This window comes from Rhinatrema bivittatum, chromosome 3, assembly GCF_901001135.1.
Source record: "Rhinatrema bivittatum chromosome 3, aRhiBiv1.1, whole genome shotgun sequence".
Lineage (NCBI taxonomy): Eukaryota > Metazoa > Chordata > Amphibia > Gymnophiona > Rhinatrematidae > Rhinatrema > Rhinatrema bivittatum.
Window position 1 is genome coordinate 544,809,202 of NC_042617.1, and position 26,633 is coordinate 544,835,834.

General features: G+C 40.2%; 1 protein-coding gene across 3 annotated transcripts in view; it reads left to right on the forward strand.

The window, feature by feature from the left end:
• The window catches only part of TBC1D32 (TBC1 domain family member 32), a 661,976-nt gene that overhangs the window by 315,472 nt on the left and 319,871 nt on the right, over positions 1 to 26,633 (forward strand). For all 3 annotated transcript variants that reach the window (XM_029596414.1, XM_029596412.1, XM_029596413.1), the window contains 2 exons: positions 4,893 to 5,011; positions 22,609 to 22,728. In XM_029596414.1, coding sequence (XP_029452274.1) covers positions 4,893 to 5,011; positions 22,609 to 22,728 — 239 coding nt within the window. The remainder of the gene's footprint in view (positions 1 to 4,892; positions 5,012 to 22,608; positions 22,729 to 26,633) is intronic.

Genomic DNA, 26,633 nt, shown 5'->3' on the forward strand with positions numbered 1-26,633 from the left:
AAGGACTACCGGTAATTTCACCCTCAGAGGATATGGATTCCACAAGGCAAAACACATTCAAATATCTTTTCAACAATATTTACTGTCATAGAATGATATAATTGACTAGCAGTCATGCAGATTTGAAACACTCACAAAAATATTTGGTAGGGCCCAAAATTGGATATTTGAAGCATGCAGAATGCAAAGCCCATCTGTACTTTCCATTATCAGTCTCTAATTCACCTCTGGTCCTTCCTCTAAAACGGCTATTCACCAGGCTAATCTATATTTATTTGCCTTCTCAAGGCTTCTACCTCAGCTAAATTTATTAATGTTCAAAGCAGGTGTATATCTGAGCTTCTAATCTTTTCTGTGGGAAGAACAATTTTTATTTTTATTTTCCCATGGAAAGACATGTAAGCAGACCTCTGCCACCTTCTTTCCTTTTACTCTATCCAGTTCAATTAGAATCAGAAACAAAAAGTCTTAGGAAAGAACTGGAAAAAGACAGTACTGCAATTAATGACGTACTTGTTTGTACTAGTTGAAAGCATCCCAACACATATAATAAGCAAGTCAACTGCCCTCTCCCCCCCCTCCTTGCAACATTTATATGTATAGCTTCTCCTTTTCCTGGGGTTTGGGACGGGGGTGAGAGGTGTTGGCTGTGTTTTCGGCATCTCTTTAGAGATTTGGGATAGAGGTGGTTCGAGGTCTCCGAGAGGCAAGAAAATGGAATCATTCTTCTGCCACTACACCCTTAGTTAGAGCCTGAGAATGCATGATCAGGAATCAAACATGCAAGTATAATGTGCTGATATATAATCCTAACATTCACTTTTACCCCCCTACACTATCAGGATATAGACTGCACATATGCTAGGGATGTGCAGAGCAAAAGTTTATGTTCATAAGTCCATAAGTCGAAAGGGGGTCCCATTTGCGGTCAATATGGACATATGGAGAATTCCATAAGTTGAGTCTATGTCCATATGTGCAAATAAAAATTTAAACCCCTCACCCTCCTTAATCACACCCCCCCCAAGACTTACCAAAACTCCCTGGTGGTCCAGCGGGGTCAGGACGCCATTTCTGACCTCCTTTGCAAGGAGCACGTGACGTCGGCATCACGTGATTCCCCGCGGGTTCGCTCCGGGACCCTCGTTCGACCCAAAAGGAACTTTTGGCCAGCTTGGGGGGGGCCTCCTGACACCCCCAAGCTGGCCAAAAGTTCCTTTTGGGTCGAACGAGGGTCCCGGAGCGAACCCGCGGGGAATCACGTGACGTTGGCGCCACGTCGGAGTGACGCGGCGTCACGTGATTCCCCGTGGGTTCGCTCCGGGACCCTCGTTCGACCCAAAAGGAACTTTTGGGCCAGCTTGGGGGTGTCAGGAGGCCCCCCCCAAGCTGGCCAAAAGTTCCTTTTGGGTCGAACGAGGGTCCCGGAGCGAACCCGCGGGGAATCACGTGATGCCGCATCACTCCGACGTGGCGCCGACGTCACGTGCTCCTCGCAAAGGAGTTCAGAAATGGCAGAAATGGCGTCCTGACTCCTCGCTGGACCACCAGGGAGTTGTGGTAAGTCTTTGGGGGGGGATTAAGGAAGGTGAGGGGTTTAAATTTTTATTTTGGATCAACAATCGCGATTTCCAACGTATTCAACATAGCTATGTTGAATAAGTTGGAAATCTGATCGTTTTCGCCTCATCACTTTTTTAAGTTAAAAAAAAAAAAAAAAGTAGCGTTTTACATTTAAGTTCAAAACGAATGCACACCCCTAACATATGCACTAAAAGCATCATTTGCACTCAGACAACATTAAACCTATTCAATAGCATGTGTGCCCGCACACACACACAAGACCAAAGTTCTATAAAAAACATATATCTAATATCCATCCTCCTTACTGGAGTAGGGATAGAGGGAGTAAGTGGTGTAGGCCATCTCCCAGCAACTCTTTGGAGGAATTGGGGAGATTGATTTGATTCAATATTGTAGTATATTAGCAGAATATAAATGATTTGAAATACATTTCTTTCCTTGTATTCGAGGATGTCATGCTCCTGCCACTGCTTCCTGAGGCAGAACATAAGCATGTTTTCTTGAGGCTCAAAAATACAAAAAAAAAAGGAGTCAGAATGCATCACAGATAATAAAGAAAGCAAGCAGAAAAAGCAGCACATACAACTACACCTCCAACAGATTCCATCGCTTTATTTCTACAGCAAACCCCAAAACATGCATGCAAACATCTATTGGTGATATGCCTGGACTGCAAGTCATTTACCTTTTGGAGACGCAACTGCTTTCTCTGGGTAATCAATGTAACTCTCATTGTTATCCACTTATATCTGAGTCTTCTCTTTTTTTTTTTTTTTTTAAGAAACATGATCACAGAATGCAAAGGCAGGATGCACATACTAGAGAAGAGACATACAATATAACCAAGAAAAATAAAGGCAAGCAATTTGAAAAACACTAAGGTGGTAACTTTAAAACAGCTCTGTGGGCGTACATGAACGCACATATGCCGGCTTGCGCCCATTGACGTGGCCATTTTAAAACATGCACGCATCTTATAAAATTGGCTAAACACATGTAAACGTGCACGCCATTATATATGGATGCGGGTATGGGCTGCTTCTATCACTTAAGTGAGGGGATTCTAATATATACATGCGCTGATGCAATTACCAGTTAAACCAGTTCATTCCCACTTTTCCCAGTTACAGGATAGGACTTCCTAATCCCCCTAGCTAACTAACCTGGCTTTTACTTTACTTGCCCCAACCCTTAAAACCCCACTGACTAGCCTAGTTTTGTTTTGTTTTATAACTTACACGCCATCTATAGAAGAAATAAAGTTACGCGGTAGGGGTCCCCAGTACACGCTTGTGCAAGTAAATACGTGCTGGTTTCAGTGTAAATTTCCGGAACGCCCATGCCCCGCCCCTTTTTTTGGACTCTTTTTGTGCGCATACTGGGAGATATGCGCGTCCATGGACGCTTCTTAAAAATACGCGAGCTGCATACTGGCCCGAAAGATACTCCTATCTCCCTGATTTGGCACGCATGCGGCTTTTAAAATCTACCCCTAAAACTGTAACTTTTAAACATACATGAACGTGCGTATGGCGGTTTGCGTGACTGGACACAGCCATTTTATAGCATATGATATAAAATCAGCTGTACGCATGTGCACGCAGTTTGTATAGACATGCGCTTGTAATTGCAAATGCCGGCTTTACCATGTAAGTGGGGGAATTTTATTCGATATCCATGCTGATGCAATTATCATTTTCCTCAGTCTGTTCGAAGTTTGCACAAGTAAAGGCTCCTGACTTCCTAATCCCCCTAATTAACCTTCCTCCCTTTTACCCTGTTAGCCCTGACCCTTCAAACCCTTCTGACTAGCTCTGATTTTTTTATTTTAAAACTTACACACCATCCATAACAGAAGTAAAGTTAACATGGTAGGGGACCCCCGGCGTATATGTGCATGTAAATACCTAAGTGCACATTTCAAGTCACCTTCCTGGAATGCCCATGTCCCGCCCATGCTCCTCCCAGACCACTCCCATGCCCTGCCCCTTTTTTGGACTTTTTTATTTGTGCGCATACTCTGACGCTTCTTAAAATCCTCACAGCATGCACCAGCCCAGACACGCACATATCTTTTGGCCTTGTTGCATGTAGTGCTTTTAAAATTCACCTTTAAGGGAATACAAAAATATGTACCTTTACACTGCATACAACAGAAGACTGTATCCAAAGGATAAAAAGGAAACATTATGATGCGTGCACATGTACATACAGATACAGCAGAGAAGGACAGTAGGAGGGAGCATGCATTCTGGAAAAGTTGGACCAAATGGCACAAACAAACAAAACCATAAAATATAGCAGGTGACGCACCAGCATGCTTGACAGAGGCATATTCAAGTATATTAAACTATCCAAATACTTAGCTAAGACTGGAATGCTAGTTTTCCCATAGATTGCTGGAAGCAAATGAACTCTGATTAACTTATAACTTTAACCAAAATATACCCAACTATCTTAAGGTTAGCTTTAGGACTAAAGTAGTCCTAAAGTTAACTAAAGGTTAACTAAAGGTTAACTTTAGGACTACTCAACAGCATGACCAGAGTTAGCTGGATAAGTTACCCAGCTAACATTTAATACCAGATAAATTAGCTTATCTGACTAACTTAACTCTGCTCTCGAGTGCTCCTGGAATGCCCCTACATAATCCAGCTATATTTTAGCCAGATAATTCGTTGAAAAGTCAATATTTAGCCTGTTAACTTGTGAGTTATTGAACTAAATGCTGCTGAATATCAACCCTCATAGTTGTTACATTTTTAATTTACAACCTACATATTGCAAGAAAACAATTTGTAAACAAAAAAACACACAGCATTATTTTTTAAAATTTTCATTTAGCAAGCTAGTTTTGATAATTTTACTGGTTTTGGAAAAAGAGGAATTCTTTGCTTCAGTAAATTAATTAATGGAATTGTCATTGATTGCACAAAGAAGCCGCTTTCAGGATAGAGGGAGATCTGTTTATCATACAGATACAAGTTATCTCAGGGCTTCCCAAATCTAACCTGGGGACCCCACAGCCATTTGGGTTTTCAGGATAACCACAATAATATATATATGAGATAAATTTGAACATACTGAGTCTCCATGATATGCAAATATATCTCATACATATTCATTGTGGATTTCCTGAAAATCCGATTGGCTGTGGGGTCCCCAGGTAGGTTTGGGAAACCCTGAGTTATCTATTCATCTGTTATTGTACACAATTGAGTGCTACAGTCTGTATTACTTCTAAATCATAGTTGAAAAGATATGCTGTGGCAATAGGATAATAATTAAAAATATTTGTTTAATTTCAGGGTTTATTAAAGCACTTACAACTGAATTATGGTCTGTTCTGGAATGTGGAAGAGATGATGTTAGGGTAATTCACCCCAGATCTACCCCAGTAGATCCCATTGATAAAAGCTGTCAGAAGGTAAGAAGTTAGCTAATTTTAACATTTTCACTCTATGGGGGTAATTTTATAAAAGGCCTCATAAATGTGTGGGCTGTTATATGCCCAAGATACATCCATTTTCTAATCAGACTTCTGCATTTAAGTTCGTTTTGAAAAGGTTCCGAGCAAAACTGCTTGCATAAAATTATTTCTGCTGTTTAATGTGTGAAATTTAACATTTTTAACGTATTTATTTTCTGCTTTTCAGCAATTCAAAGCAGATTACATTCAGATAATGTAGGTATTTCCCTATCTCTAGAGGGTTTACAATCTAAAAAGTGAATTTTAAAATCCCAACACATGCATTAATTAGGGGGTGTGCGAACGTCAGGCTTGCGCGCGCTGAACAGATTTTAAAAGCTGCTGAGATACGCATGCATCTCCCAGAGTGCGCACATCTCGGAAGTTTTCTAAACGGGGCAGGGCGTGGTCTGAGCTGGGCAGGGCATGGGTGTTTCAGGACGTGAACCAGAGAGGTACACGTAAGTACTTACATGATCCAGCATGCGCCGAGGCCTCCTGCTGCGTAACTTTACTTCTACTATGGATGACGTGTAAGTTAAAAAACAAAAACAAATATGCAGATCTGCTGGGTTTTAAGGATTCAGGCTTACTGGGGTGGGGATGGGGGTTGGAGGACCTATTCTTAACTGGGTAAACTGGGGATGAACTGGTAAAACAGGGAAGAGTGTCTGCGCACGTCTCTTTTAAAATCCCCTGATTTATACGGTAGAAGTGGCATTTGCATGCACATGCATGTGCCCACTTAAAATTTTGTGCACATGCGTGAGGCCAGGCTATTTTATAATTTGTGCGCTTATGCGTGTCGATGTTATAAAATGGCCGTGTCCCTGGGTGCAGGCCAACGTATGCGCACAAATCTGCGCAGGTGCGCCAGTTTGAAAGTGAACATCCCTGTTTGTACTTGAGGCAACAGAGGGTAAAGTGACTTGCCCAAGGTCTCAAGGAGCAGCAATGGGATTTGAATCCTGGTTTCCATGGTTCATAGCCTGCTGCTCTAATCATAAAGTATGTGCGCAAGTCCCAACTCTACCCCCAGCAGCACCTTTCACCTGTACATAAAACAACAAGCATAAACATGTATGCATAGAATTTTGTATGCATATCAGTCACACAATTCTTTAATGGGATACTTAACTGCAGAAGTCTCTTCGAGCACATGAGTCTTTCCTAACCTTTGTACAATGGTCTTAGTCTAAAGTCAGTTTGATTATATGGTTTTGAAATAGTAAAATCTTTGCCCATGGATTTAATTTCTTTCAGGAAGGGAAAAAAATATCTAGTCAAAAAATAATGCAAGCAAAAAATGCTAAGAGCCTTCTGTTCAAAAGCACTAATAGGCGACTAACCCAAGTTATAGAAAGGGCATTATCATTAGCAGGCCCTACACTGTGGAACACAATGCCGCTAGAGGTAGATTACAAAAAGACCTCAAAACCTTCAAAAAGAGTTTAAAAATCTGGCTTTTTAAATAAGCTTTTTACAAAGAGAAAGGCGAATAGAAAGTATGCAGGATCAGGCAGAAGATCACCAGCACACAGCACTGTTCTCAACATGTGCGTTGTAGTAACTTACTAGTTTATCTCACGGCTAACTTAATAGAATTAAACAGAGCACGAGAATTATACCGGTAAATAAGTAACTTGCATGTATATACGGTCAAGATTTACCTCATTCAACAAATAAGATTTTTTTTTTTTTACGACATGATGTAACCATATCTATTTGCACTTCTTAGAATGTACTACGGTACACATTTACCAATTTTAATTTATGTGCCTGTATGTAAACCATTGTGATGGTATATAACTTAACGATGGTACAGAAAATATTTTAAATAAATAAATACATTTTCAAAACCACTGAGTAGGATAGATTATCTGGGAATTTCACCTAGTTATCTTCATCTGGATTTTCAGATGAAACTAATTAACTTCTCCTATGGGTGAGTCTCTTTCAGACAGTTTCTGTTTCTTCATGGTGAGATCTCCAGGAATTTTTTGCTGGTTCCCTACTTAATTTCCCCTGCTGCACCCTCTCCCCATTGTCCTCTCTGTTAAGCTGATGGGGGAACTTATCTGCTGCATGTTGCCCAAATTTTTTCCACTAGAGAAAAGACTGGAATTTCGATCGGTTGTTTTTTCCCCAAACTAACCATTTCTAGGATAGTTTCTTCACAAGATGGAAAGAAAGCCTTTGCGGCATTCTAGTGATCTCAGTTTGACCACGACCACTGTGGTATGAGGTTCTTTTGAGGCAGCTGGTTAGCTGTCTTCTCTTTTTATTTGTTTCCTGAGGAGTCTAGGTTCAGTGTTGCTTCTCATTTTGTCTTCCAGCTTGGCTCTTTTCAGGGCATGCATAAAAAAAATATTCACTTCAGTATTTTATATATTTTTTTTTTGTAGGGCCATAAAACCACAGCTTCTCTGGCTCATGTTTAAATCTGACACTTCTTGAAGTGTGTTGAAGGGTCTGGTTGGTTTCTTCCTGGTGTTTGGTGGTTCCATCCATTTAGTTTCCCTTCAACGGGCTTAGAGAAGAGGTTAGACTTGCCCTATTTAAGATTCAGTAACTGCTATTTCCTGTTTTAGGGTTAGACTTCAGAGGGACTTGGTCACATCTTTTTGGGAAGTGTTCCATCTTTATTTATGAGGTGATGAGGCTACATCCTTCCTTTGGACTGCTGAGTTTTCAGTGGGATCTAGATTTGGTTAAGAAGATGCTAGTGTAGCTCCCTATCTCCCTTCCTCCTTGAGTCTCTGAAATATGTTTCAGTTAAGGATCTATTCTTGGAGGCATTCAGTTCCACTCAGTATCTCCAGGTTTTAGTCCCTCTACTGACCGGAGCCTTGTCGGATGTTTCCGTAAATCTTCATCCTGTGTCTTCCTTCTTACGGAAGGTATTGTTAGGAGTTTTTGTAGGTTGGCTTTTTCCAGCATTCTCTCGAGGAGTGTCATGACAGCAGCAAATCCTTGAGGTGTTTGGATGAACATTGAGTTCTCCTTACATATTCCGGGCTCTCTAACTTGTTTTGCTGAACAGATAGATTGTTTTGTTTGGAGGACCATGTAAAGGTGAGGTGGTCTCTGTAGCTAGTCTGGCTGGGTGGATGGAGAATGCAACATCTTTAGCATATTTATTAAAAGGGCTGTTAGGCTCCTGGGATCTTCAAGTTATCCTCACTAGAGCCCAGTCTTCTTCCTAGGCAGAGGCATTTGCTATAGCACTGGTGGACGTATGTAAGGCAGTTGCTTGGTCATCGTTATGTTCCTTTGCTAAACATTGCCAGTTAGCTTTCTTGTGGATGAGGTACAGCCTTATTTCCTCCTGCAGTTGGGCTTTGGTACTTCCCACTCATCTGGACTGGTATAGCAGGATAAAATGAAAGGAGACATTTTCTTTTTTTTAATTTTCCGTCCTTGAAACCTGTTACACCAGTCCAGACAAGTGAGACGATGGACCAAGAGACAGGATGTGATTATTTTTATAAGATTTTTTGATTAGTATATTTCTGCTAGGAATTGTTATAAATCACAAATTCAGGTTGAATCAATCCATACAGGCTAATTTTAAAATGAACATGCTTGTGCCCATACATGAGTATATGGGCACAAGCGGACATATGTTGGAATTTTAAATCGTGTGTGCATTTACGCACATACAATTTAAAGTATGCCTACCACGCATAAGTATGCTCCTAATTTTAAGCCATTACTTGAGCAAATGTGCTATGTGTAGCTTCCTTAGGACTTTGTTGGTTTAATGCATATAAGTAACCAGATTTTAAAACATGTTTGTACAAAGGACATTTCCAGTTTTTCATTTTAGTCCACCAGTTTACCCAGTCAATCTCGAGGTCATCCAGACCCCTCTGGTTCTTCATCCTGCATGATCCCCACTTGACCCGGACTCCTCACCCTGTCATGTTAGGCCTAAAAAGTGCTTTCTGCAGACTTACACCTCATCAGGAGCAGCAGTAAATATACAAAGCTATCAAGCCACCGTGTGCTGTGGCCTCTGGTTTTAAAATATGGATTTATGAGTGTAACTGTTGAACCCACCCCGGAAAACCCATGGCCCGCCCCTTTTCCACTCCCTTTTTTTTAGCTCGCCCACATGCATATATGTATGTAATTAGCGATTTTAAAAATCTGTGTTGCTAATGGGTGGCCCACATAGTCACGTATTTGGATCTTTTAGCTTGAACAATGCTTATAAAATTCGGCCCATAGTTTTCAATTATTCTAAAAAAATGTTTCAAGATTGCACAGAGCATTATATATAAATTATAGATTTCTGATACTTGAGAGTCATGAATGTTACTATTAATGAGAACTATCAGTGAGCTCATTATCAAAGCATATCACAAAGTGTTATGGAACTGGATAGTGTCTCAAATGAGTTAGTTGTGCTTATTATCAGTGAAATGATGAGTCTATTCTCACTTACAGAAAAAGCAATACAAAAAGTACTTTATTTATACAAAACAAATATATACAAAACACATCTCATTCACACCATATTCACTCCTTAAAATAGTCCTTTACAAAGTAGGACTAAAAACAGCATTCTTATGTATCAATATCACAGAAGTCTTACAAAAAGTAATTAAATAATTAAATATTTTTAAATGCTTACAGTATTGAAGGAAACACTTGCACCAATAATGGAATATAGAAACCCTCTTTCACATGTGACTGAATACAAGCAGGAACATTGCGCATGTACAACATGTCAATAACTATGCCACTTTTCTTAACATTGTTATAACATTAAAATGCATAGTTCTTCATTTATCACATTTATCACATATTATGTGTTGTCCCATCCCGCTTATACTCATATTGATAATATCCACAGTATTCAGCTTGCTATCTTCATGTGATACTGACAAAGAACCATGTATTCACTACTTCTCATTCCTATGTATGTTCTCTAAAATTCATGTTGATATCCATGATGTTCAACTTACTGTCCTCATGTAATACAAACGAGTAATTGAATTCCCTCCTCATTTAATGGGCATGTAACTGTATTCCCTGCAAGGGACCCTTGTTTCACCACAACGGCTTCACCAGGGGAAGAGCCAGATCTGGCACTATACTCGTTGCCTATTCTTTTAACAGCTCAAATCACATCCAAATAAACCACCAAACAAATTACTTCTTTATCCACAATTGTCTTTAAATTTGCAGTCAGTCAATACCGTTCTCCAAACCTTTACCCTCTTGTAGTTTTAAAGATACTCTCAGAATATCCTCCTATCTTAATGTGCCCTGTCCAGGTAAAGGTTTTATACCAATAATATAGTATATTATAATCATTCTCCCAGATCAGGAGTGCCCAACTCTGGTCTTTGAAAGCCACAAACAGACCAGGTTTTCAGGATATCCCCAAAGAATATGCATGAGAGATATTTGCATGTTCTGCCACAATTGTATTCAAATCTCTCTCATGCATATTCATTGTGGATATCCTGATAACCTAGCCTGTTTGTGACTCTCGAGGAAAGGAGTTGGCCATCTCTGTCCCAAATGGTCATACAAGGTGAATTTCCCTGACTGAGCTTCCAGATAATGTGATCCCAGTCCTCTTCTATTTCTCTTCCTAGATCCTTAGCACAAAGAGCTTTGAGGCTGATTTTAAAAGCGTTGCTCACGCAAAAATGCCCACTCATGAGCATATATAGGCTGCATGTGAGCAATGTGGATTTTAAAAAGCTGGAAATTGCGCCCGTATGTACTCATGGATGCGTGAGAAATCAGGGGGTGGAAAAGGGGTGAGGCGGGGACAGCATCTACATGTGTAATTCCATATTTTAAAATTGAAAACTGTGGCACGCATATACTATCCACATAATTTTACTGCTGCTTTTGATGAGGAACAAGTTTGTAGATCTTGAATTTTAGAGCTTATAGGACAGGGTGAGGGGTTAATGGCGAAAGATTTATTTATTTATTTATTTATTTTTAGTTTTTATATACCGATCTTCCTACATTAGATGCAAATCAAACCGGTTTACAATGAACAAAACTAACTTGCCTGTAGGCATTACAAGGAACCATGAACATCTAAGAAACTTTAAATAACATAGTCAGAGAAAAGGAAAACCAAGTAAACAGTTTGAAATTACATAGTAATCAAGGTAAACCAAAAAACAAATTGAATTACATAGTAATAGAGGATACAAGTAATAATGACAACAATTGATTGATCCAACTAAATAAAGTGTACTTGTACTTAGATCAATTAGAATAGAGAAAAAAAAAAAAGCGTTAAATAGTGTCTGAGGGTCAGAAAAGAGAGAGAAATTGAAAGACAGACCAAACTATATTATTGAAAGAAATGAGCAAGGAAGTATTGTAAAAAGATGGAGAGAAAGCTTTAAGCTAAATAGAGGGTTCAGGAAACGCAAGCTTGAATAACCAGGTTTTTAGTTTTTTTTTAAAGGAGACTGGGCATGGGTCCTGTCGGAGGTCTGGAGGGAGATTGTTCCAATGAGTGGGACCTGCAGTAGAAAAGGCCCTTTTTCTTAGAGATTTTTAGCTTGAGGGATAAAGAGAGTTCCTAGGTAAGCTCTTCTCATCGGTCTAGTGGAATAATTAGGGCGAACCTGGAAAGTGAGCTCAATTGGGGCAAGGTTATGTAGGTTTTTGTGTATGATGGTTAACACTTTGTAAAGGATTCTGTATTTGATAGGGAGCCAGTGGAGGTTGTAAAGGATGGGTGTGATGTGATCCCTCCTTTTTGTATTCGTCAAAATCCTGGCGGCTGAGTTCTGTAACATCTGTAGTGGCTTTATGGTTACAGCTGGAAGCCCAAGCAATAAAGAGTTACAGTAGTCAATTTTGGTGAGTATAATTGATTGAAGAACCAAACGGAAATCATAGAAGTGTAGAAGGGGTTTAAGCTTTTTAAGAACTTGTAATTTGAAGAAACATTCTTTTGTCGTATTGTTGACAAACCGTTTAAAGTTCAACTGGTTGTCCAAGAGGGAGCCTAGGTCTCTTACGTAAGAAGAATTTTTGAAATTGTCAGGTATTGTTGAAGAGAGGGTAGGAAGAGATTGGTTATCGACCTGAGGTTGATCAGGGTGAAAGGTTGTTTCTCTAGTAACGATGTTTTCATCATGAGAGATGATTAGGTATTCCGTCTTGTCTTTATTGATGACTAGGTTAAGTTTAAAGAGGAGAGAGCTGATTTCCTGGAAGCAATTGTCCCAGAAAATGAGGGATTTTTGTAATGACTCCTTGATGGGGATGAGAATTTGGATATCATCCGCGTAAACATAGTGCTTGATTTTCAACTTGGTGAGGAGGAGGCAGAGAGGAAGTAGATAAATGTTAAAGAGGGTTGGTGAAAGGGCAGAACCTTGTGGAACACCCAAATTAGATCTAATTGAGTGTGATTGTTTATTATTGATTTTCACCTTGAATGATCTTTTACTCAGGAAAGAACGGAATAGATGTGAGGAAATCCTCTTCTAGAAAGTAAGTTAATGCCGGTTATGTACTTTTCCCTAAAACAAAAATGTGCTCCATAATTGAAACATTCTTGTGTTTGGGAGGAAGACATTCTAAGACATTTAAAGAAATAATGTTAGGAAAAACAGCCCTTTCCAAGGCTATCCAGTGTTTCTCCTTGGGGGCCTGCCACCATATAAGAATGCTTTTTAAGTAAATAGCCCATTGATACCCGAAAAGTCCAGGAGACCTAGCTCCCTCTATCCTGATGTCCCATTAAAACCCTTCTACTGATTTAAGCCCTTTTTTCCTCCAGATGGATTCTGATATACAGGAATTTAAAATTCCCCAAACAGAAGGAACTTATTCAGAAGCATCTCAAAAAGAAATACAATTCTAAGCAAGATATTTATTTTAATAGTTGATATTCTGCCAAATCAGGAGATAGAATAAGGTAGTTATTTCCCTAGATCATCCTTAATGTTTTTCAGTAAAGGTAGGTTTTTTAGGGAGTACAGTTTATCTATATCCTGGTAGACTCTAACTCCAAAATATTTTAGAGAGCCTCTAGCCTATGTGAAAAGGAAATCTAGCTCAATTTTCAGCACAATAAACCAAGGTCTAGTAATTCAGTTTTCTCAAGATTAATCTTTTATCCTGATACCCCACTAAATTCTGAGACCATATAAGCCTCATGTTACAGAGACTGCACCAGGTCCCTAATAAGGAGGAGGTCATAGTCTGAGAATAAGGCAGTTTTATTCTCCAATCCATCCTTTCTCTGCATGCCTTTAGTACCTTCCTATTTTCTAATGGCACAAGCTAGGAGTACTAAGAACAACAAGAAGAGCAGAGGAGAAAGGGGAGAACCCTGTCTTGTTCTCTTTTTGAGCATAAATTGCTGTGAGGTAGCACTATTAATTCAGACATGAGTAAGTGTGGAGACAGTCAAAAAGGCTAGTAGAATGTTAGGAATTATTTGGAAAGGAAAAGAGAATAAAACTGAGATTTATAATGCCTTTGTATTGATCCATGGTGCAATCACACCATGAGTATTATAAGTAGCTCTGGTTGACCCATTTCAAAAAAGACATAGCGACATAGAAAAGGTACAGTGAAGGGTGACACAAAAAATAAAGGAGATAGAAAAGTCCTTTTATGGCTAAAGGCTAAACAAATTAGGGCTATTTAGCTTGAAAAAGAGATATCTGAAAGGGGATATAAATTGAAATGTATAACATCATGAGTAGGCTAGAATGGGTAAATAGGAAATGTTATTTTCCTTTTCAAACAACACTAGGACTAGCGGACACTCCATGAAACTAGCAACCAGCATATTTAAAACAAATTGTAGGAAACATTTTTTCATTCAGTGGTCAATCAATCTGTGGAATCTGTTGCAGGGGGATATGGTCAAGGCAACTAACACAGTGGGGTTCAAAAGAGGACTGGACAAGTTCCTGAAGGAAAAGTCCATATACAGCTATTAGCTACGAAGACTTGGGAACGCCAGTGCTTATATTTGGGACTGAGGTACAAGAAATAGATCAACTATTGGGGATCTGACAGGTACTTATGACCCAGACTGGCCATTATCAGAGACAGAATGCTAGGCTCGATGGATCTTGGTGTGGCCCAGCATGGCATTTCTTACATTCTTATGTTCAGTTGGGGCAGAGTTCAAACTGGGCACTCATTTATGAAAATTAGGGCTAAAGTTTATCCTTCTTAGGGTTGCGAATAAATTGATCCATTCAACATAATGTTAAGTTTTTTCCATGTTCAGAGAAAGTAGGAGGGAGTCAGTGATCCATGAACTCGTTTTGAATATTAAGACATTAACTTGAATATTGGTGCATGCGTTTGTCATCCTACACCCAAGGACACGTCCATTTTATAATATTTGTATATACATGCAGGCATGTTATAGCCTGGATGCACGTACATGTGCGCACAATTTTAAATGGATGTGCGCATGTGCGCGCAAATCCTGCATTAACTACGTAAGTGGGGACATTTTACACAGGGCACGTGCTGATGCCTTAGATAGTTTTCCTAGTTTATTCCCAGTTTGCCCAGTTTAGGGATAGGTTTTGCAAACTCCCCCTAATTTTATAATTCCCCTTCACCCCTATTAACCTTGACCCTTAAATCCGCACTGCTTTGCCTATATTTTTTAATTTTACTACTTGCATGCCATCCATAGCAGAATAAATTTACAAAGCAAGGGACCCTGGTGTGTAAGGACACATACATGTTTATGCGCACATCTCTTGGCCAGGCCCCGACATCTCCATGCCCTGCCCAGACTGTGCCCATTCTCTGCCCCTTATTAGAAACATTTTACGTGCGCATGCAGCGGCAGATATGCGCGTCATTGGGCGGTTTTTAAAATCTTCTCAGCATGCGCTGGCCTGACTTGTACATGTATTTTCCAGTTGGCACGTGCAGGGCTTTTAAAATTCATCTTTAAATTTAGGGCATAAAACCAGTCTGATCGCTTATGTACCAATTTAGGAAGTAGACTCTCGATATGATTAGCTAGCATTTCAGTAAAAACCTTTACATCACCATTAAGGCGGGAAATTGGTCTATAAGAGTAGCAGCTCTTTGAATTCTTCCCCTCTTTGGGAATCACAGTTATAGAAGTAGATTTTATTGAAGCACGGAGAGAGCCACCAATCAATACTACATTATACATTTCAGCTAATCTAGATACTAAATGAGGAGCAAAGGTTTTAAAGTAATTCGAAATAAAACCATCCTCTCCCGGAGATTTTCCAGTTCTTAAAGAATGAATGGCTTTTTCTATTTCAAAAGGTGAGACTGCACCACCCAAAGCTTTCATTTCAAGCTCATTCAGAGAGGACAAAGAGACCCTGGCCAAGAAATCCTCTTTTCTTTGCTCCTTGCTAGTTGTCTCCTGAGAATACAGGTTCAAGTAAAATGAAGCACAAGCCTCAGAACTCATCGCAGGATTCGTTGCCGATTGGCCTCTCTCCATCTCTATTTCTTTAACATCCCTATTTACCATTAATGAGTTAGGTTGGTGAGTGAGCTAGTAACCTCCCCATTTCATTTCCTTCGCCATAAAAGTTTTGCTTCATTTTTCTTATAGAACCCACCACTTTGTGGTTACTAAAAACATTAAGGCAGCCTCATATATGGGTCAGATTTCTTGCACCAATTCCGAAGGGTGCCAAGCATTCTTGCGTCTATGATACTTCAGAGGCCTAAGAAAGAGGAGCTTCAGTAATGCAAGGTGTGGCCTCTCTGGTTTTCAGTGAGACAAAGTAAGGGAGGTTTGATAACACACCAGCAAACTTTTTTCCCTACCTTCTATTCCACTGAATTGGCAAAAATTTGAGGTTATCAGAAAAAAGTGGACCAGGGGGATACAGTTCTCCCTCTGCCATGGTATAGTGGTCTGCGACAAATCACTTGACGGGAAAAGGTCACAAAGGCAAAATGGTTCTTGTATTAAAGTAAAGAAATAAAAGGCAAAGAAGTATAGTGTCTTGCAGCACTGCTTTTGGAACTAAAAGACAACTTTTCTGCTGGCTAAAGAAATAAAAAAGAAAATAGGAAAGGAGAGGAGCTGAGGGACTACACTGCCATCTTGGATCAGGCATGTTAGCATCCCTACTAGTGTTCTTCTTAGAACTTGCATTGTAGCAAAGAACCACTTCCTGAGGTTCATAGGATACAATATGTATACAAATATATCAAGATTTCATGTAAGGTGTGCCAAATGTGTATTATTTTTTGTTTTGATATTAAAATTTACTGTATCTGGAATTCAAAGTATGACTCTTTGTGACCTTGGGCAAGGCACTTCACAACTTAAGTCCATATTTCTATGGCCTTTTAGGCTTTTAACCTTGCAGTAAATATCCTAATGCAGGGATAATGCAAGATATTTAAAACATCTTGTGTTATTCTGCCACAAGCACAACACATATTGCATGGTATTCAGCTCATTAGTAGCCTAAGCAATGCAAATCAAATAATGAAGCTTACCTCGAAGCCGCATTATTTGAGTTGAAGTTAGCTAACTTCCCTTGGGAAGAGTTGTAGCTAACTTCTCTTGAGAGTATCAGGACGCTAGCACACATTCAGATGCTCATGGGACTCTTATCTTATCAGCCCTGAGAACCTCCCCCACAAGATTCCCATCCTACCCCTCCGCCGCCATCCCTGGAGAGGACTGTAGTGAAAAAAATAAAGATTTTTTTTTAAAAAGTTAAAAGTTCCAGGACATATGAGAGAAAGAAAGCAAATAAGTGGCTGGAATCTGCAGGGAAATTTGGCCTTTATCCAAGCTTGAATTTAGAGGGGATGTTTTTTCAACAAGGTGGGTCCAGGATCTTTCATGGGGCCATTGTTATCAGCCCTCTTTCTCTTCTCTCCCTTTGCAGTGGGTTTCCAACTGAGTCAGCTCTGGTTGCTCATTTTCTTTTTATAGTAGTCTAAGCATCCTCATGTCCATGGATATTTGAGCACATCCAAACGGAGCCTTCCCTGTGGGGTCTGCACGAACTGGCTTATTTTTCTCTGTTTGTGATTGGGCTCCCTTGTGCTTCTTCAGTCAGTTTTTTAAGAGAACTATGTGACAGATTATTTGTCCTTCTCTCCTGTTGAGGCCAGCACAGTGGCAGAATCAGCTGATTCATTGAACTTTTCTTATTTATTTCTTTTTTTTATTTGCTTTTATATATCAATATTCAGCTAATGCCATCACATCTGTTTACATATAATATTTTTAACTAAAAAATGGATACAATGTAATAAAGTATAACAAATGAGGGGAAAAATGGGATATGTATTACAATGTGTAATTATCATATATGTTAAAATAGGAGTGTGATCAGAGAAAGATTGGGGGTTGAGGAGAAACAAGAGAGGGATGGGTTAAAGAGTAGTGATTGATAAAATAAAAGGAAGGGGGATGGGAAAAAGGGAAATAAAGGGGAAGATATAATTGAAAGTGAAAGAGGGGTTATTGATCTTAAGACATTGTAAATCCTTTATTGAAAAGCCAAGTATTTATTTTTTTCTTGAAAGTTTTAGTAGCTTCTTCAAGTCTTACTTCTGTGGGTAAAGTATTCCATAAAGCTGGTCCTGCAATGGAAAAAGCACGCTCTCTTGTAAATTGATGGTGTATCATTCTTGGTGAAGAAGTTAAGAGAAGCCCAGTATTTGTTGAATGTAGGTTTCTAAGTGAGTCTTTAAAAATAAGTGTGTCTTTCATCCATTCAGTTTTATTATTATAGAGAGCTTTGTGGATTAGAGTTAGGGTTTTATATATTATCCTGTGAGAGATTGGTAACCAATGAAGTTGTTTAAGGATCGGAGTGATGTGTTCTGTTTTATTGCTGTTGGACAAAGATCTAGCTGCTGCATTTTGTAGAAGCTGTAAAGGCTTTATAGTTGAAATTGGAAGACCTAGGAGAATTGCATTGCAGTAATCTAGTTTTGAAAAAATTAAGGCTTGTAAAGCTGTTCTATAGTCTTCAAAGTGTAGAAGAAGTTTAATTTGTTTTAAAGATGGCCGCCGCCATCGTAAAGATGGTGCCGGCCATCCAGTGCTCCTACCATGTGACAGGGGCCGGCCAATGGCATGGATACCCTGTCACATGGTAAGGGCAAAGGGCCATCGGCGCCATCTTTATGGCTCGAGAGCGGGAGATCACTGCCGGGACGACCCCCCCCCCCACTGGACCACCTGGTAATTTAACATTTTGGGGGGGTTCGGGAGGGTAAGGGATTGGTTTTAAAGGGTCGGGTGTGTTTAGGGGTTGTTTTGGTGTGCTGGTTTTCCCGTCCTCCCCCCAAATAATTCCCGTGCCCGATTTAATGATTTTTGAAGATAAATCGGGGGAATTTGTATTGTATCGCGCACTCTAATGATTTTTGACGATTTAAAAATTATCTGACGATTTTTTTAAATCGTCAAAAAACGATTCATATCCCTAGTAAGTTCTGGAGGCGCTTCAGGCTCATTCTACGAAAGATCAGGCTTCCTCTTGGGTGTAAACTACAGTTCTTGCTCTGGAGAACATTTGTAAGGTGGCCATTTGATCATCTTTACATCCCTCAGTAAACATAATAGTTTGGATGTATATGCCAAGAGATATGTGGTCTTTGGGTCAGTCGTTCTCTGGGTTAGTATGGGCTTGGGTACTTGTAATGGCTGGGAAGTAATTAAGTTCACTAGCTGGCATTGTTTTCTTTCTTAATATCCACAAACAGAAAATATTGCAATGCACATAAGAATAAGGTATAAAGTAAGCAAGGAAAAATAATAGAAATGTAATAGAAGATACAAGAAAGCATATGCATAGACTAAGTAAATCAATAACCAGAAAATCTATATCTATCTATCTATCTATCCTAAAAGTAGTACAGATAAGCAGAAAAAGCTGCTTTTCTGTACAGCCTCTTACTTAATATTGTTACAATATTAAGTAGGAGGAACAAATCTTTAAAAAAAATAATTTAAAAAAGTAAAAAAAAAAAAAAAGCACCTGCAGGAAATGGATGCTCAGTTGACAAATGGCCATTTCCAGAGCCCCTGACTGTGTGTCATTTAGGAAACAGATGCTGATAAATTTGGGGTCTGTTTTCTTAACCAGCCAACGCTCGCAGGCTCTCGTTGTCAAAGAGGTGTTAGGGGCCCACAAGTGTCCCTAGTGTCTCCTTGATAATGCGACCCCTAATTTATATATTGCATGGTGTCCCAAGGAGGGGTGCCTGGGGTTGTGTTAGGAAAGCGGGCGTTGACTGTTAAGTGCCAGCTTTCATCATACAAATATTGCATCAGTCCCTCTGTGTTGTTATGAATTTATAACATGTATAGATAACAACATAAAATATTGTCAAAATATATATAACGTGCTTGTAATGAAAGGATGCAAATTCTAGGACCCAAAAATCAGCTGAAAATGACTAGATCACAAAAAACAATGATTCAGCTGAAATACGAACTCAATAGAATAGATGGTTTACACGGCAGTGTTTCGGAGTAACCAACTCCTTCTTCAGGGAGCTCCAGGTGATGACAAGCTGTCAAAATATTTTATGCCCGTGTCAAAAAATATATGTAGGGCGCACACGGCGTAAAATCCGTATAAGACTCATAGAACATTGCAGTCGGATCAATAATAAGGACATTAAAGCACCGGTGGTTCAACATAGCATCACACAATCACATTCCTTCAAAGATTACAAGTGGATCATATTAGAGCACATCCCTCCACACTGGAGAGGAGGAGATAGATCGGCACAGCTCAACTTTAAAGAAAACTGCTGGATTTACCGTTTACATTCCACCGAACCCCACGCCCTCAATGAAAAAGTTGAATGGTTTTTCCTCATTTGATACAATATTCAAGATGGCCGCGCTCGTTACGTCATTCACCATATAAGGATCTTCCCCAAAGAAGAGCCCCATCCAATATGGGCACCCCGATGACGTAGATTTACTTTTTTGGTATATGTTTAAGTATTGAACATCCCCTTTTCTACAAACGTCATTTTCCATACATGGCTCTCACCATATTTGGAGTGTTTGACGTCATTTCCTGCTTCCTCCGGCAAACGGAGGAATCTCCTTTAAATCCAGCGTTCTTTCCGCTTGTCAGTTGTCAGTCGCGGCACAAATTTCTATCGGACGGCACTCTGAAAGTGTTTGTAAGTACCTTTATTCATTAATCAACAGACTTGGTGCACAGCAAGTTTTTTAGTTTGCCTTTGAGAGTAAGCCTTAAATGTTTTTCTATCATCATTATTGCAGCGTTCTAGTAGACGCTGACTTTGACAAATGGACTGACCGAATTTAGCCACCTAGTAAGTTCCTTCTTTTCAACTTAGTCATTTTGTGTCATTAGCCTTTTGGCATTTTTTAAGAACTCTACATTGTGTTCACACAGAATATTTTGACAGCTTGTCATCACCTGGAGCTCCCTGAAGAAGGAGTTGGTTACTCCGAAACACTGCTGTGTAAACCATCTATTCTATTGAGTTCGTATTTCAGCTGAGTCATTGTTTTTTGTAATGAAAGGATGACACACTTGCAATAGAGCTGGACTTTAAGAAAGATACTTTGTGAATTGCAAATGAATCACATGAAAGATACCTTCATTAAAAAGGAAATACAGTTGAACCTCAGTCTATAAGAAATTATACTTTGTAATTGTTTCACAGGACTGTTGTTCCAATGATGTTTCTGTAGTCTCTGATCTACTTCTGCTATATCCTGTTTTCTCTCTGTTCCTACAAAGGCCTCTGTTTCCCCTTCCAGGCTTCCTCAGGGGAAATATTGTTCATAACTATTCTTGTGTTGATATCATGGACTGTATTTAGTGAAGAGTACTTGATTTCTTATTGTTGATTCTACTTTATATGTCTCTTTGTCAATTCAGTGTCCAAGTCTTCAACTATTGTTAATATTATTGGAAACCTTTTCAAGTTTCTTTGCTAGAACTGTATTTGGAGCAGACTTCAGTGATTGTGCTGCATTGTTTCATTACATGCACTTTGTATATATTTTGACAGTGTTTTATATTGATATCTATACATATTATAAATGCATAACACTAAAGAGAGTTTGGAAACAGTGTGAATGAGGAATGATTGACTAGGACAATTGATAAATATATGTATTTGTTATTATGACAATTTTATTTTTGAAATATTTTTGAATAGTGTTGTTATTCTTTGCCATTGTGTAATAAAACATGCAACATTAATCATCTTTCAAATCATTTAAAACATTAGTGGTGTTACTTACCCTATTTTAGGGTTCTCTGATGGATATACCATTTTAGGTATTCACATACCATTTTTATTTCACTTAAAGCCTAGCTGCAATATACTATATATAGATATATACAATACAGTTCTAAATCTGCTTAGATTGTCCCATGAACCTCAGCAGTATAGCCGTTAGTCATTCTCTAGGAACATAGCACTCTGGAACATGGCATGGCATCGAACATCTCGCATTACCGCCAATACTGAGGTATTGGTCTTGTGAGGTAGTTTATATAGATTGCATTCTTGTCTGACTTTCCCGCCAATATTCAGCCATCAATCATGCTACGCGCATTTTTCTTTCTCATGCATTCCAGCCCTAGGACAGAGAGTTTTTGCTACGTGTTGCTCAAAAAGGTCAGTGGAATATGACTTATAGGTAGCTCAGTAATGCAGATTTCCTGAGGTCCTCAGAGACTCACTACTAGCATACAAAATTCAGTGGTTTAGTTTTCCAGAAAAGACAGAAAGTTTAGCAGAAAAGAGAAGCCAAAACGCTTAACAAATCCTAAATATATATTCACACTTTATATAGCACAGTCAGTGTTTTGATTCTTTGGGGTCCTAACTGGCCCTGCCTATACACCGAAGTTCTTCACATTTTTAACCCCTATCTAATACAGTATTTCCCACACATCTGGACTGGTCTAGAAGTTAAAGAATGAGACATTTAGTGTTACCTGTCAGTTTCCTTTCTTTGAATTCTGCTAGACCAATCCAGGACCTTCCCGGGAAATCAGTGGTTGTACTATTTTCCATGATTGTAGGTCTTGCGTTGTACAGAAATGTATTTTTGCTCTCTCTATGGGAGGACCTGAGTACTGTCCTTTCCTCCTTTTTTCTGTTATTGTTTCCTCTCCTTGTATCCTCAATTAGGATTTGAAGTAGGGAGTTATCTTGGAGGATTTTCTCGATATTTTTGAGATTTTTTAAAGTTAATGATTTCACAGGCAGTCTTTTGCATCCTTTGCTTTGACATAAATATACTGGCTTTTACCTTCACTATACCATCTTATATACTAGTGGTAATGTCACTGAAAAAAGGTATATCCTCTGTCTCTATCTGCTGGTAGGCCCATGCTTCTAGACTGGTTTAGCAGGATTCAAGGAAAGGAAAATAACAGATAAGACTCAGTTTATGCATGGCTTTCAATGTATGCTTAGTGAAATCTTAAAATTTGCTGATGTTCTTCATTAGAGAATGCATTTATGTAATAAAGGTTTAAAAGCAGATGATTTGCCTGTAGAAAATGTATAACAATTATTATTCTTTGTAGTCTTTTCTAGCTCTTGTGAACATGTTATCATCCTACCCTGCTGTTTGTGAACTGATTGGTAACCAGGATTTACCAAATAAGGCTGAGTACTCCCTCTGTGAAGTTCCTACTTGCATTATCGTGAGTATGTTTTGCAAAACCAGTTATATATGTTAATGAAGTTAACGTGTTTGACTAAAAAAGAAATAGAGTGATGCATCAAGCCGTGGTTTGATATGCATTAAACAACATATATCATGCAATACAGCCATATCATGAAGATATCACATGATATTTGTGATAATTTACATATCTTTGCCTTGGTTCCCACCGCTGTGCCAATGAGTTGCTTTGCATGGGATTTGCATGCATAAAGTTTGAACAGCTATGCAAAGCAGCTCATGGATAGGTAATCTTATGTAAATAAATTAGCGCGGCCAACTTAGAATGTTGTCAGTCATGTTCATTTAAGTATATCTTCTGCGAAAACATTAATCTGATGTGGGAGCATTGGGAGCTTAATGCTGATCATAATGTTCTACGTTAAATTTGCTAATGAAAAGAAAGCAGCAAAAATAGTAAGAAAGTGTGCGGGGTGTCAAACCTGACCCCCCTCTTCACCTCATAGCCGCCTTAAGTGGCAGCCCTGACATGCAAGGTAAAAAGATCAGCTGTTCACTTGACGACACCACAAACCCCCCTTGACCTTGTCAACATTGAATAGATTTGTATCCCCCATCCCCACTTAAAAAAAAGCCTGACTTGGCAGGTTTCCCCCTCCCACTCCCGCTAATAAAAAATAAATCATCATTGCTGTATAGGGAACCCCGAACTTTCCCCCTGACTCCCCCCCCCCCCCAGTCCAGGAAAATCTCATTGGGGTCTAGTGGTGACCGCTCCCCAATACTCTGAAACTGCCTCCCACACCCAGTTTCCTCCTGTATCACATTATTATCCAGCAGAGGGGCCCAGGGTGCCCCTAGCCCCAAGCCCGGTCAGTGCCATTTTCCAAAATGATGGAGACCTGAACTTGCCCCAGTCATATAACAGGTTCAAGGTATAGACAACGGACCCCAGCCATGGGGGTGAGATCCAGTGCCCAGACCTTGCCCCAGTTGGTGCCATTTTGAAAAATGGCACCAACTGGGCCTAGAGCAAGGGGATGCCTGAGGCCCCTCTGCTGGATAAATAATCAAATATTGGAGGAAATGGGGTTGCAGGAGAGGGGTTTGGAGGGGGTAGGGGTGGTCACCACTAGACCCCAAGAAGATTTTCTTGGGGGTCCAGGTGGGAGGGGGAGGGGGAGGGTTATGGGTTCCTATACACAAAAGATTAATTTTTCATTAAGGGGGTGGGGAGAATGGGAAGGAACCTGTTGGGACAGACTTTTTTTTTTTTTTTTGAAATTTACATTTTTATTGAAACATATGTCAACAAAAACATGAACATAGACATGTAAGCATATAAATATTAAACCAGCTACATGTACAAACCAATAGTCTGATATTCAGTTATTGTCAAAGGAAACTGTACCATAGTTTATCCATTTTTCCCTCTCCTCCCCCCCCCCCCCCCCCCCATGCTGTAGGTAAATAAATAAGAGTGAGTGACTCCTAAGACAATACAAGATTCGGTTATACATTCAGCCCTTCTTTCCGCTTCCGAAGTTGCCATTCACGAAACGGGAGCCATACCGTCTGATGCGATCCCCCCCTTGGCTGCCGCCAGGGCTGCCGATACTCGTGTACCAGGCTTAGCAAGTGCAATTTGGGGTATAGTTTCTCAACCAATATTGGCCCGGTGGCCTTCCACTCTAGTGCTACCAAACACTTTGCTGCGGCTAGAATAGGCGTGATGAGTTTACCCTGGGTGAGAGTTACATCAAGGGGCAAGTTTAGCAAAACATGTTCCGGAGAAAGGGCTATCTCTATCCCCCAAGATCTCCCGAAGTAAGCCCTCTACTGATGTCCAGAAACTTGTCAAATGGGGACACCCCCACCACATGTGAAAAAAAGTGCCTGTGTCTCCGCACACCTTCCAACATCTCTGGTCATAGGTACCCTTATATTTATGTATCTTTGCAGGCGTGCAGTACCAACGTAACAGAACCTTGTAGCGGTTCTCAGCTATTTGGGATTGTGGGGCCCCACGTTTAGTGTAAAGAAAAATTTTGTCCCAAGTCTCGTCTGACAACGGGCGTGTAAGATCCCGCTCCCAGGCCCGCATAAAAGCGGGTTTAATCTCGGGGTCCCTATTAAGATAATTATACACCTGCGACATAGCTCTCCTCATGGTATCAGCATGCTCGCACCAAACTTCAAGTTGCGTTTTACCCTTTTCTAAATCCTTCCCCACCTGTTCAGTTTGAAAGAAATGTCTGATTTGTAAATACTGATACCCATGGACAGGTGAGAGATCATAGGTCGACTGCAAGGTTGGAAAGGGAATCATGCCGTCGAGTCCCCAAAGCTGCCCGAAGCATTTAATCCCCTTCACATCCCAAAGGCGTAGAGCCGTAGAGGGGGCTCCCATGGGGAACTGGTTATTGGTGTATAAATTTGTACTGTAATAATATCGTCTATCCCCCGTAAGGCGACTTTTCCATTTCTCCCATAGCAAAAGCGTGTGCTGGGTGGTAGGTAGAAGAGGCCCTTGAAGCTTTCGGGTATGCTTAGGTTGCCAAATAAGGGAACCCAGTGGGACTTTCCCCACTTGCAATTGTTCAATCACAGCCCACTGTCGCAGTTCACCCTTTCTATGCCAGTCAAAGATGGCCCTGATTTGAGCTGCAGCATAGTACCACCTCAAGTTGGGTACCCCCAGCCCTCCTCGCAGCTTGGGCCTATACATAATACTTCTAGCAATCCTTGGTGGCCTCCTCTTCCAGATATAGGAAAAGATCCGTCTCTGCCAGCTATTTATCGTGGCATCTGGGATGTGTATGGGTAATGCCTGAAATAGGTAACCGAGCCGGGGTAAAATATTCATTTTGATGGATGCAATCCTCCCAAACCAGGAAAGGTATAAGTCTGACCACCGATCCAGGTCTTGAAAAATTTTATGTATAAGGGGTGGATAATTCAGCTGGTATAATTCTTTTGGGTCACTGCTAATATATACCCCAAGATATTTGAGTTTGGTGGCCACCCAACGAAACTGGAATTGTGTCTGCAGTGCTTGTAAAGCCGGGGCTGGCAGTGTAATGTTCAAAATTTCAGATTTCTCTATGTTGAGCTTAAAGCCCGATATGCCCCCGAATGTGTGTAGGGCTGTCAATGCACCCTGTAAGGAATTGGCTGGGTCTGTTAGGGTGAACATGATGTCATCGGCAAACATCGACATCTTGAATGTTCTATCCTTTACCACCACACCTGTAATGGAGGAGCTAGCCCGAACCGTAATGGCCAGAGGCTCCAGGAAGAGAGCGAAGAGCAGGGGTGACAAAGGGCACCCCTGTCTCGTTCCCCGCTTAATGGCGAAAGCCTCGGAGTAAGTGCCGTTGACCTTTACCCGGGCAGTAGGGTTATTGTAGAGTTGCCTAAGCCATGTCAAAAATTTGTCTCCAAAATTCATAGCTTGTAAGGTATGAAACAGGTAAGGCCATCGCACCATATCGAATGCCTTCTCTGCGTCCACCGACAGCAAGACCATTTGTTGTGAGTCGGTCCTAGCCCAGCCAATAAGATCAACTATTTTGCGAATGTTATCCGCCGCCATCCTCCCTGGGATGAACCCAGCTTGGTCAGTATGTACCAATTTACCCATAACACTGTTCATGCGATTCGCTAAAATTTTGGCAAGCAATTTAAGGTCCGTGTTCAAAAGAGAGATGGGCCGGTAGGACCCACACTTAGTGAGATCCCTCCCTGGTTTCCCCAATATTGTGATCCCAGCTTCATTAGCTCCTGGCCTTAACTGTTCCCCATTCCTTAAAGAGTTAAACAATGATTGTAGTGGGACAATAAGGGCTTCGGAGAATGTTTTGTAGAATTGCGGAGTGAATCCATCTAGCCCCGTAGCTTTATTCGCTTTGAGGTCCTTTATTG